Raw genomic sequence first — 13,301 nt, 5'->3', positions numbered from 1 at the left:
CTCCATGAAGCTGGGCTACGGTCCCGCACACCGTTAGGCTGTCTTCCGCTCACGCCCCAACATCGTGCAGCCCGCCTCCAGTGGTGTCGCGACAGGCGTGTATGGAGGGACGAATGGAGACGTGTCGTCTTCAGCGATGAGAGTCGCTTCTGCCTTGGTGCCAATGATGGTCGTATGCGTGTTTGGCGCCGTGCAGGTGAGCGCCACAATCAGGACTGCATACGACCGAGCCACACAGGGCCAACACCCGGCATCATGGTGTGGGAAGCGATCTCCTACACTGGCCGTACACCTCTGGTGATCGTCGAGGGGACATTGAATAGTGCACGGTACATCCAAACCGTCATCGAACCTATCGTTCTACCATTCCTAGACCGGCAAGGGAACTTGCTGTTCCAACAGGATAATGAACGTCCGCATGTATCCCGTGCCACCCAACGTGCTCTAGAAGGTGTAAGTCAACTACCCTGGACAGCAAGATCTCCGGATCTGTTCCCCATTGAGCATGTTTGGGACTGGATGAAGCGTCGTCTCACGCGGTCTGCACGTCCAGCACGAACGCTGGTCCAACTGAGGCGCCAGGTGGAAATGGCATGGCAAGCCGTTCCACAGGACTACATCCAGCATCTCTACGATCGTCTCCATGGGAGAATAGCAGCCTGCATTGCTGCGAAAGGTGGATATACACTGTACTAGTGCCGACATTGTGCAAGCTCTGTTGCCTGTGTCTATGTGCCTGTGGTTCTGTCAGTGTGATCATGTGATGTATCTGACCCCATGAATGTGTCAATAAAGTTTCGCCTTCCTGGGACAATGAATTCACGGTGTTCTTATTTCAATTTCCAGGAGTGTACATTCATACTCTGCAAGCCACCTGACGGTGTGTGGCGAAGAACATTTATGTTATCACATATTTTCTTCGTTTGATCACGGTTGTGATTCGCATGTTACTTTTTGTTGCGCGGCGTGTTATGAATATTTTCATTATACGCGCAAAAGTGCACACAGCTTTAATCGAACCTGCGTCTTTCGGAAAAGATAACTTTTAATCAGTACAATTACGCGAATACCGTCTAAATCGCAACCGTGATCGCAAAAGTGTTTCCTGGACCAAATAATTCTTATAAAATGTGTGTTCTCCAATGCGAGCAGCATTGCACTATCGCTGACTCGCAACAATCGAAAGAATTAAAACAGTGCTTAAATATAATTACCACCTTTTAATAATCAGTATTATCCCATTAGATAAATAAATAGCAGTTCAGTGGCTAACCAATCGATAAACAGAGAGGGCAATTTAGTATATAAAATCACCGTAGTTAGAATACCATAAATATCACAAACTATAGCTGCTTGTACAACTTCCCGCTCAAACAAATTACACTTCTAACTTTTTGTTGCGCGGCGTGTTATGAATATTTTCATTATACGCGCAAAAGTGCACACAGCTTTAATCGAACCTGCGTCTTTCGGAAAAGATAACTTTTAATCAGTACAATTACGCGAATACCGTCTAAATCGCAACCGTGATCGCAAAAGTGTTTCCTGGACCAAATAATTCTTATAAAATGTGTGTTCTCCAATGCGAGCAGCATTGCACTATCGCTGACTCGCAACAATCGAAAGAATTAAAACAGTGCTTAAATATAATTACCACCTTTTAATAATCAGTATTATCCCATTAGATAAATAAATAGCAGTTCAGTGGCTAACCAATCGATAAACAGAGAGGGCAATTTAGTATATAAAATCACCGTAGTTAGAATACCATAAATATCACAAACTATAGCTGCTTGTACAACTTCCCGCTCAAACAAATTACACTTCTTCCGAAAATCTTGACATAATTCCTCTCGTATATCGACTCCGTCATTATATCTTAACATCTGCATAGTTGAACTACGTTGCTGAGCAACATCAACAGTATTATTCCTACACATTCCATCTTTTGCGTCGTTCGACCCGATCGCTGCTGATTCTATGCGACACACATTATCATTGTTACTACAGCTGGTTGTCTGCACGCTTGGGTGCTCGTTATTACTAACATCATTCATGCAAGTGCCCCCTAGACACCCTGCGACTGCCACACGGAAGCAGAATGCCGTCGCATCTAGTTTGACTGACCGGTACTGGTTGATGGTTGAGATTCACTTACCTCAATGATCTTGATATTTTGAATCGGTGGTAGCCATGGCTCCGCATTCATATGCTGCTGCCTGTTATTTGACAAATATTTGTATTGCACGGGGGTTGTACATGATTGTTGTTGTGATATTGCGGTGGCCTAGGCTGCTGCCATTGCTGTTATGCCTAATTCTGTGTTGACCAGTTATGTGGTGGTTGCACGTTTTGCAGATTATTTGAAAAATTACCGTTATCGTAATTGGCGTTAGCTCTAAAATCTCGTTTCTGTTTCTTTGAAAGCTTTCCATTATTGTTTTGTCCACTATTGTTCTGTGGATGATAATTGTGATTCGGTGAAATACCGTACTGTCCATTTGTGTTCATATTGTGGTAAGTCCATCCTGAATAATTCGGACTATTCCAATGATTTTGATTCCCATAGTAGGTGTTTCTATCACTATTATTCTTGTGGTTTCGCCCGTTGCCATTACCATTACCATTATTCGACGAATTATTCCCATGATGGTGTCCGTCCTCTTCGATAACCAAATATAAAGAGTCCAGTACAGATAGAAAATGTTCCACGTTGTCTTCAGGAATGTGAAACAATTTCTCCTTTACATCACGAGGTAACTTCTCCTTTAATATCTTTAAAACATCACACTCAGGAATTGGTGTGGATAAATATTTCACTTTTTCCAGATACTTTTCAAAATATTTCCGCAAAGTACCGCCTTTTCTATTAAATGGCTCAGGACCATAAACTTCTTTTCTTAATCGTTCTTGTGCCCCACGCAACCAATACTTGTGTAGGAAAGCTTGTTCAAATTCATCGAAGGAGCTGCATTGTTCAGATATCTGTGTCTCACCTTGAATATGGGTAATGGTAAAGACAATTTTCTCCCTTTCGTTCCAGCTTTTTGTCATTATACCGCGGATCCCTTTGATAAACACAATTGGATGGGGTCCGTTCTTATCATTGGTAAACTTCTGAAACTGTGAATTCTTCACTAAAGCATCCTGAGTCACCAATGATTGTGTATGGTCTTGATAAACGTATGTTACTCCACGTGTTGGATTGAAATTCTTACCCGTCTGCCCCCTACTTTCTGTTAAAGGCGTTTCATAATGATCAGGGTGTGTTTCTGTGATACTAACACACTCCGGTGAACTGTTATGAGGTGTGTGCATACGTGTTTCATTGAGCACTTTCTGCACGTTTTGTAATTCAGTCTGGAGTTCATGAATCTTTGTGTTGTTTTCTTGTATCAGTTGTGTTCCTGCTCGTTGTAACATCACAGGTAGTTCCTTCTGTATAGCAGTACTAATTTGTTTGTCTTTGTCATTTAGCCATGTGTAGAATGTGGTCACAACGCGTTCTTCTTGTTATTTGCATTTTTGTTCTATTACGTTTTGATTATCAACCGTACATCTACATCTACATCTACATGACTACTCTGCAATTCACATTTAAGTGCTTGGCAGAGGGTTCATCGAACCACAATCATACTATCTCTCTACTATTCCACTCCCGAACAGCGAGCGGGAAAAACGAACACCTAAACCTTTCTGTTCGAGCTCTGATTTCTCTTATTTTATTTTGATGATCATTACTACCTATGTAGGTTGGGCTCAACAAAATATTTTCGCATTCGGAAGAGAAAGTTGGTGACTGAAATTTCGTAAAAAGGTCTCGCCGCGACGAAAAACGTCTATGCTGTAATGACTTCCATCCCAACTCGTGTATCATATCTGCCACACTCTCTCCCCTGTAACGTGATAATACAAAACGAGCTGCCCTTTTTTGCACCCTTTCATTGTCCTCCGTCAATCCCACCTGGTAAGGATCCCACACCGCGCAGCAATATTCTAACAGAGGACGAACGAGTGTAGTGTAAGCTGTCTCTTTGGTGGACTTGTTGCATCTTCTAAGTGTCCTGCCAATGAAACGCAACCTTTGGCTCGCCTTCCCGTCAATATTATCTATGTGGTCCTTCCAACTGAAGTTGTTCGTAATTTTAACACCCAGGTACTTAGTTGAATTGACAGCCTTGAGAATTGTACTATTTATCGAGTAATCGAATTCCAACGGATTTCTTTTGGAACTCATGTGGATCATCTCACACTTCCCGTTATTTAGCGTCAGCTGCCACCTGACACACCATACAGCAATCTTTTCTAAATCGCTTTGCAACTGATACTGGTCTTCGGATGACCTTACTAGACGGTAAATTACAGCATCATCTGCGAACAGTCTAAAAGAACTGCTCAGATTGTCACCCAGGTCATTTATATAGATCAGGAACAGTAGAGGTCCCAGGACGCTTCCCTGGGGAAGGTCTTCTATACGTGTACTTATGTTGCGTATTTCTGCTTCCAAAGAAGTGTGTGTTTGTTGTAATTTGTCCACATCCTGGGTTACTTGCTTTACATTCTTTGGCAAGTCATGGTATGTTTGTTGCATACTTGAAATGTTGTTGTGTATAGCAGACAACTGGGCATCTATTTGCTGTCGCAGCTGGCGATCGTGTTCTTTTAACCGGTTTTCAAGCTTTTGATCTATCTCTTTCGAGAACTGTGAAATTCTTAACTGTGTACGCTCGTCTAATTGACTGATGCGTTCATCCAAGGTCCTAATCCGTTCATCTACTCTGCTAATACGTTTATCTAAATTATTATTAATCTCAGTTGCAAGCTGTTTAGCAGTTTCTTGTTCATGCTGTATCTGTAATTGTGCCTGTATTTTAAACATTTGTTCCATTTTCATTATTAAGAGAGAAAATGGATCCATTACTGTACCGGTGGTAAATCGACTGTAGCTGGTGTTTCGTGTGGTTCTGCTTCAGTATGCACTTTAACCACCGTCTGTGTTCTGCCTGAGTGTTCTACAGCAGATGGATCACTGACTTTAATATTAGTGTCCTGTTCTACATCCTCTGTCTGATCTGAAAAAATATTATCAATTTCTACGTCACTAGTTATTCCTTCCTCCTCTCAATTTACTTCCTGCTGTGTAGCTTTTTTTTATACGTCGCACTGTTTTCACCATGTTTGCAAATGTTTGGTTGCAATGTTTGGTTGCAATGTTTGGTTGCAAGTCTAATCGGGAAAACGTCACACGCAACACATCAATTATTCCGTCACACAAAACATAAAATAATTACTACACGGCACCAGATTGGAATCAGTACTGTAAATGTTCTCTTGATTAAAATTCAGTTCCGTTCTAGTTCAGTTAACCTATACTGAAAACACTTGATGCTTTATTTTACTGATCCTTCTCGCAGTTATTTAAATACAATTGACTCATTACAGCATGAAACAAATAGAAAAAACCCACATTAGCACACACATATAAACAACGTCCTGTCAATAGGTTGCCGCTATTGCCCTCTCTGTTTATTGATTGGATAGCCATTGAATTGCTATTTATTTATTTAATGGAATTATAATAATTATTAAAAGGTGGATATTTTATTTAAGCAGGTTTTTAATCTTTCGATTGTTGCGAGTCGGCGGTAGTGCAACGCTGCTCGCTTTTGTAAGAATGATTTGGTCCAAGGAACACGGTTGCGATTTAGACGGTATTCGCGTAATTGTACTGATGAAAAGTTATCGTTTCCGAAAGACGCAGGTTCGATTAAAGCTGTGTGCACTTTTGCGCGTATAATGAAAATATTAATAACACTTCGCGTAACAAAAAGAAACATGCGAATCACAACCGTAATAAAACGAAGAAAATATATGATAACATAAATGTTCTTCGCTGTTATTCAGGACAGGCTCAGATTAGACCTTGCAATTTTTAGTTATAGGTAATCACAAGACGTTACACTTCAGGGATATTTGTTTTGAATAACTTGCATTTACCTTCTCTCTCTCTCCTTTTTACAGCCTTTATACCTTCACATCGATTAAGGAACTTTTCCTTCTTTACCGACCAGTACGAGAACAAAATTCAGACTCAACAAAATATCTTACATCGAATTATTACATGCTTAACCCTTAACAATCACATATAGTTTCGTGGTACAAACAATGCTAATTTATTCCGTGCACTAGAAAGTCTTTGATACACTGAGCACAAAAATGAAAGTAATAAAATTGTAATTACATTTTTAATATCATGAATACTTCATTAAATCATGCAAATAAGGTTTGACATCGTCGTAATATTAATTTTCATCGTTGTAGCACCTAAGTTCCCAGAGGTCCTGAAGATAGACGTTGACTGTGGATATTGTACCATACACACAGTTCCTTTGATTGTTCAGAGATGTCACTAAACCCGCCCAAACGTTTAAAGAACCATGCCCGAGCAGCGCGTATTAGACGGAGGGGGTCCGGTAGCCGATCAGTTCCAGTCATTCCACCAGGAAGGAGGTAACGGCTCGTTTGGTCTGTAGTTCAACAGCGTCTAGACGGTCAGTACCGCGGTTCGACCGCGTCAGCGTTGTTTCTTTGTGTCAGGCAGCACTCTCAACAGAAATGTTTAGGTGTCTGAGTGAACCAAAGCGATGTTGTGCGGACATGGAGGAGATACAGAGAGACAAGAACTCTCTATGACATGCCTCGCTCAGGCCGCCCAAGGGCTACAACTGCAGTGGATGGCCGATACCTACGGATTATGGCTCGGAGAAACCCTGACAGCAACACGACCATGTTGAATAATGGTTTTCGTGTAGACACGGGACGTCATATTACGACTCAAACTGTGCGCAATGGGCTGCATGATACGCAACTTCACTCCCGACGTCCATGGCGAGGTCCATCTTTCCAACCACGACATCATGCAGATCGGTAAAGATGTGTTCAACAACATGCCGCATGGACCACTCAAGATTGGCATCACATTTTCTTCACCGACGAGTATCGTATATGCCTTCAACCAGACAATCGTCGGAGACGTGTTTGGAGGCAACCCGGTCAGGTTGAACGCATTAGACACACTGTCCAGCCAGTGCAGCGAGGTGGAGGTTGCCTGCTGTTTCGGGGTGGCATCATGTGGGGCCGATGTACGCCGTTGGTGGTCATGGAAGGCGCCGTAACGGCAGTACGATAGTGCAACCATATCGGGAGCTTATTGGCGAGACATTCGTCTTCATGGACGACAATTTGCGCCCCCACGATGCACATATTTTGAATGACTTCCTTCAGGATAATGAGATCGCTCGACGAAAGTGGTCAGCATGTTCTCCAGACACGAACCCTATCAAACTTGCCTAGGATAGATTGAAAAGGTACTTTTATGGACGACGTGACTCACGAAGACACTGAGGGATTTATGCCGAATTGTCGTTGAGGAGTGTGTGAATGTGTACCAACAGTGCGTTGATCAACTCGTGGATAGTGTGCCACGACGAATACAGGCATACATCAATGCAAGAGGACGTGCTATTGGGTATCAGAGGTACCCGTGTGTACTGCAGTCTGGACCACAACCTTTGAAGGTCTCGCTGTATGTTGGTACAAAATGCTATGTGTTGTTATCATGAGCAATAAAAAGGGCGAAAATGATATTTATGTTGATCTCTTTCCAATTTTCTGCACAGCTTCCGAAAATTTTGGAACCTAAGTGGTGCAACACTTTTTTTGAAGTGTATAAAAAGAAATGAAACTGAAGAAACGTGCCTGATCTATTTGTGTTGCCAGTGTCAACACGCTTCTTGGGAACCTTAGTACTTACCGATTCATTGTTCCGACTCACTGCCACTCTTACTCTTTTTGGCACCGTACTCAGACTGCCACACAAAGAACTGTGTCTGAATGCAGGCCTGAGTCAAGGGAGGCAGAAAGGTAAAATTCGAACGGAATCCTTCACTGCTGAAAAAGCTTTCTTTATGCAAACGAATAAAATGTGTATTCGTTTCTGAAGCAATTTTTCGGAAAATGTTTTACTTTTTCGATAAAAAAATTAAAAACCACTATGCATTTGTTGTGAAACGATTACTAACCATACTTCACTCACTACCCTTTTGTACAAAGAACGTGAACTCTGCGAATTGCGCTTGCAGATATGAGGAAAGCAGAATCAAATAGTCTGAAAATGTCGTCTTTGTTTCGAAATCCTTTCCCGAACCGTCCGTAGAACTTTTTCTGTGGTTCCTGAGTACCACTGTATCTGTTTTTGACGTGTCAAAAGGATCGTGCCCATATCTCTTTCCTTCTTTAAGCAGCTCACGAATCCACCACCATTTATGAGCAACGCTGCTTCTTTTCGTTTGGTGCACTTCAGGTTACACAGTGATGTGCGCGTAGTGTAGCTTAATTTCATATTGTCCAAACAAATAATATCTGAATATGTCAAGTCGTCTCCACACTGTCCGCGCCATGCAAAACGAGTTCCTACTGTATTCGGTACATCATGTACATCATACAGATAGATGAAGCGGAGGACTAGATTTTACACATATAGATATATGGCTGCAAGCAGTCTACTACTTCGTAAATGACTTCTTACAAAAAGACGATTTCGATACCATTTGTTCTAAGAAATTTCCCCAAATCGTTTACCTATCTTAAAGTTCTGTACTTCACCCGATAGAAACGGAACCCATATAGGATCACTTTGTTGGCCTTCTATCTGTCCGTCTGTTCAGACACTTTTTTCTCAAGGTCGTGTAGAGGTGCCAAGTTTAAATTTATGTCAAACACTAAAGTCTACGGTCCCTTGACGTAGTACAAAATACATGTGTCTGTTTTAATTTATTTCATATATCTTTGTATTCGCAAACTCTTTCATCAAAATCTATAAGGTACTTTATGTTGGTCTAGAATCAAGAAATTTGGCACGAAGCAAGGTTCACAGTACAGGAACAGGACAAAAGCCGGCAATTGTTCGTTTGTAATTATATCGCATAAAAAAGTATTTGTTGGCCATTTGGTCTGTCTGTCTATCTGTTAAGACCATTTTCCTTAAGAACTGTTAAATGTACCAAGTTGAAATTTATGATAGATATTAATGTCTACTGTCTGTTGGCAGTGTGAAACTTTTAAGGTCTAAGTCAAAGCTGTTATAAGACATGGCTATATACTTCACATTTTGATATTCGCAAATTCACTCATCAAAACCTATAGAGCAACTATCTACATACGTAAATAGCTTAGCACACGCTGGTTCGCTCGCGTAGACTGTATGGCATGCAAATATATTTTTGTTTTTATTTAATCGAATTTTTATGTTGTTCACAAATTGCCACACTTTCTAAGACTTTCACCTAATTAAGCCATGTAAGCATGGTCTTTCCCGAATTTACTTCTGACCAAAATTCGATTCAGGTTGCTAGAGTCCAAAGATTTTGTTAATCATGCCTTTCGCGTTCTTGTGGAGATATTTTCATAGCAACTTTCTCCCCTAAGAAATATTCCTTTGTGTAACTGAGAAGTGAAATGCCTATTTTCATAAATTTAGCTTTGAGACTCTTTTGATGTACGAACATTGTTTCTTAAAAATTGTCAACCCTCATGCACTCCCATAGAGGCTGAAAATTCAGCAAAACTGAAATACTTTTTTTATTTCTAATCTAGAGTCAAATACCGTATGTCATAGATGTAGCTTTAAAATCCTTTAATAGTTCTTTAGTAATTATTTATTTTCAAAAAAACTTTGGCCCGCTATTTTACCCCCTTAGTGGCTGAATTTTCAAAAAAGCTGAAACTTTTTTTATTTTCTGACTGAGGAGAAGAATACCAGTTTTCGTAGCTCTAGCTTCGAAAGTCCCTTAATAGCGACATATTTTCGAAAAGTCTTTCATCACCTATTTCACCCTCTTATGAGTGGAATATCGTACAATCCCTTCTTAAACGATGCCTACCGTATAATATTCACAACCCCTCTACACCTTAAGTTTCTACCCTTAGCGGACTAGGCTGTGCGGTGATGAGTCAACGAATCAGTCTGACCTGTTTCCCGCCCTAAGGGGAATACCGAAAAGCCAAACACCAATTTTCGAAAATGTAGCTTTAAAAAGGCTTTCGCGATAAAATATTTTCATAAAATGTTTGACCCCTGTTTCACTCCCTTGGGGGTTGAATTTCCAAAAGAAGTGAAACCTTTTTTTTTAATTTCTAGCTGGAAGCCAAATTTAAATTTCGTAGATTTAACTTTAAAAATGCTTTCATAATAATATATTTTTATAGAAAAGTCTCTTCCTCTAATTTCATTCCCTTAGGAGCTCAACTCACAAAAACACTGAAACAGATTTATTTTTATTTTTAACCGATGTGTAAAACAACAGTGTTCATAGATGTAGCTTTCAAAATACTTTAATAGTACTTTAATAATATGCTTCTCTAATTTTCAATTTTATATCCTCAGCGGTTTGGGCTGGGCGATGATGAATCACTCAGTCAGAATATTGCATTTTATATACAGAGACTGTATGTGTACAGAACACTCAGAGCGCGAATTAATATTTCAAAACTTATTGACGTATTTTATTTTATTTTTCTTGTCCGTATTCATCTTCTGATTGTTCAGTTTTGTATACCGATCTTTCATTTGTTTTGCAAAATTCTGCTGTTTGAGAGACTTCTGGCTGCTGGTGGTTTTGTGAGTCCCCTGCAGTGTCAGTGACAGTGACGGCAGTTTCCGACTTGTGTTTCGCTTTGCTTCCCTGTTTATGATTTCCATTGTCATCTATCGAAATTTGAGTCGGCCAATGTTGCGTTTTAGCATGTTGTGTTCCTTCGTCCATCAGTTGCTGCTTACTGTCATGTGGAGCTAGTAGCCTCGTGTGGTCTCCTATGTCTGAAGTTTCAAATGGCTCTGATCAATATGGGACTTAACATCTGAGGTCATCAGTCCCTAGAACTTAGAACTACTTAAACCTAACTAACCTAAGTACATCACACACATCCATGCCCGAGCCAGGATTCGAACCTGCGACCGTAGCAGTCGCGCGGTTCCGGACTGCAGCGCCTAGAACCGCGTGACCACCCAGGTCGGCGCTCTCCTACGTCTGGTTGTTGTGATTAGTGGACCACAGCTTTAACTTGCTTTCCTGCTTCCATGTCAAGTAATGCCGGTAAGTTCATTATTTTATCAGAATTGTGCTTCCAAGGTGTTTGTGGTCCTTTTCCACCATATTCTTCTTCTGAGTTCGAAGTTTCCTTTACCAGTAGCCATTTTTTGTTCTTTTGAGGTTCGCTGAGGGGAAATGGTCTTCCAGTCTCATCTCTGGATTACTATCATTTCGATAGATCCCCTTCTCTATCTACACTCCTGGAAATGGAAAAAAGAACACATTGACACCCGTGTGTCAGACCCACCATACTTGCTCCGGACACTGCGAGAGGGCTGTACAAGCAATGATCACACGCACGGCACAGCGGACACACCAGGAACCGCGGTGTTGGCCCTCTAATAGCGCTAGCTGCGCAGCATTTGCGCACCGCCGCCGTCAGTGTCTGCCAGTTTGCCGTGGCATACGGAGCTCCATCGTAGTCTTTAACACTGGTAGCATGCCGCGACAGCGTGGACGTGAACCGTAGGTGCAGTTGACGGACTTTGAGCGAGGGAGTATAGTGGGCATGCGGGAGGCCTGGTGGACGTAGCGCCGAATTCCTCAACACGTGGGGCGTGAGGTCTCCACAGTACATCAATGTTGTCGCCAGTGGTCGGCGGAAGGTGCACGTGCCCGTCGACCAGGGACCGGACCGCAGCGACGCACGGATGCACGCCAACACCGTAGGATCCTACGCAGTGCCGTAGGGGACCGCACCGCCACTTCCCAGCAAATTAGGGACACTGTTGCTCCTGGGGTATCGGCGAGGACCAGTCGCAACCGTCTCCATGAAGCTGTGCTACGGTCCCGCACACCGTTAGGCCGTCTTCCGCTCACGCCCCAACATCGTGCAGCCCGCCTCCAGTGGTGTCGCGACAGGCGTGAATGGAGGGACGAATGGAGACGTGTCGTCTTCAGCGATGAGAGTCGCTTCTGCCTTGGTGCCAATGATGGTCGTATGCGTGTTTGGCGCCTTGCAGGTGAGCGCCACAATCAGGACTGCATACGACCGAGGCACACAGGGCCAACACCCGGCATCGTGGCGTGGGGACCGATCTCCTACACTGGCCGTACACCTCTGGTGATCGTCGAGGGGACAGTGAATAGTGCACGGTAATCCAAACCGTCATCGAACCCATCGTTCTACCATTCCTAGACCGGCAAGTAAACTTGCTGTTCCAACAGGACAATGCTCGTCCGCATGTATCCCGTACCACCCAACGTGCTCTAGAAGGTGTAAGTCAACTACCCTGGCCAGCAAGATCTCCGGATCTATCCCCCATTGAGCATGTTTGGGACTGGATGAAGCGTCGTCTCACGTGGTCTGCACGTCCAGCACGAACGCTGGTCCAACTGAGGCGCCAGGTGGAAATGGCATGGCAAGCCGTTCCACAGGACTACATCCAGCATCTCTACGATCGTCTCCACGGGAGAATAGCAGCCTGCATTGCTGCGAAAGGTAGATATACACTGTACTAGTGCCGACATTGTGCATGCTCTGTTGCCTGTGTCTATGTGCCTGTGGTTCTGTCAGTGTGATCATGTGATGTATCTGACCCCAGGAATGTGTCAATAAAGTTTCCCCTTCCTGGGACAATGAATTCACGGTGTTCTTATTTCAATTTCCAGGAGTGTATTTTATGCTACTTTCTTGAGTTGTAATTACATGTTGGAATTGAGTATTTTTTCAGCTTTCTGCGCTGCTTCTCTGTTCGCCCAGTGAAGCTTTGGGTGTTTCCTTAATCAAAGGGGGAAGTTCTCAAATGCGATTACTTATTTTTCTGTACTCCCCATTGGAGTGGTTCATTATTATTCCGTACAGAAACGGCAGGTATCATATCCTCGGTTATTACCTTGCATGTTGTTACAGGCCATCCCTCAAAACAAAAATCGGCAGCGGACGGTTTTCGCGAAGGTGCCCTGTGTCGTTACACAAGTGACATGTAGCGCTCTGCCCCGGGTAGGTAACACGTCCGTCACATCGAGATAAAGTAATCTGCGAGGCGATGTCAAGTTTTACGAACATCTGCACTGACTTCATGACGTTATAACACTGGATCTTGTATTTACTGGAACATTGTTTCAAATTAAGTGTTTATAACCTGGATTTATTCGAAAGAGCCAGTTTTAATTAATAATTTTCTAGTTCTTGGAGATGAATCTAAATCC

General features: G+C 42.5%; 1 protein-coding gene across 1 annotated transcript in view; it reads right to left on the bottom strand.

The window, feature by feature from the left end:
* The window catches only part of LOC126335914 (NADPH-dependent diflavin oxidoreductase 1-like), a 67,095-nt gene extending 54,088 nt beyond the window's left edge, over nt 1-13,007 (bottom strand). Inside the window, exon 1 of the mRNA XM_049999388.1 lies at nt 12,986-13,007. Coding sequence (XP_049855345.1) covers nt 12,986-13,007 — 22 coding nt within the window. The remainder of the gene's footprint in view (nt 1-12,985) is intronic.
* Between the last annotated feature and the right edge of the window lie 294 nt (nt 13,008-13,301).

Source organism: Schistocerca gregaria, chromosome 2 (genome assembly GCF_023897955.1).
Source record: "Schistocerca gregaria isolate iqSchGreg1 chromosome 2, iqSchGreg1.2, whole genome shotgun sequence".
NCBI lineage: Eukaryota > Metazoa > Arthropoda > Insecta > Orthoptera > Acrididae > Schistocerca > Schistocerca gregaria.
The sequence above is the reverse complement of the archived record's forward strand: the minus strand, read 5'-3'. Positions and strand labels throughout refer to the sequence as shown.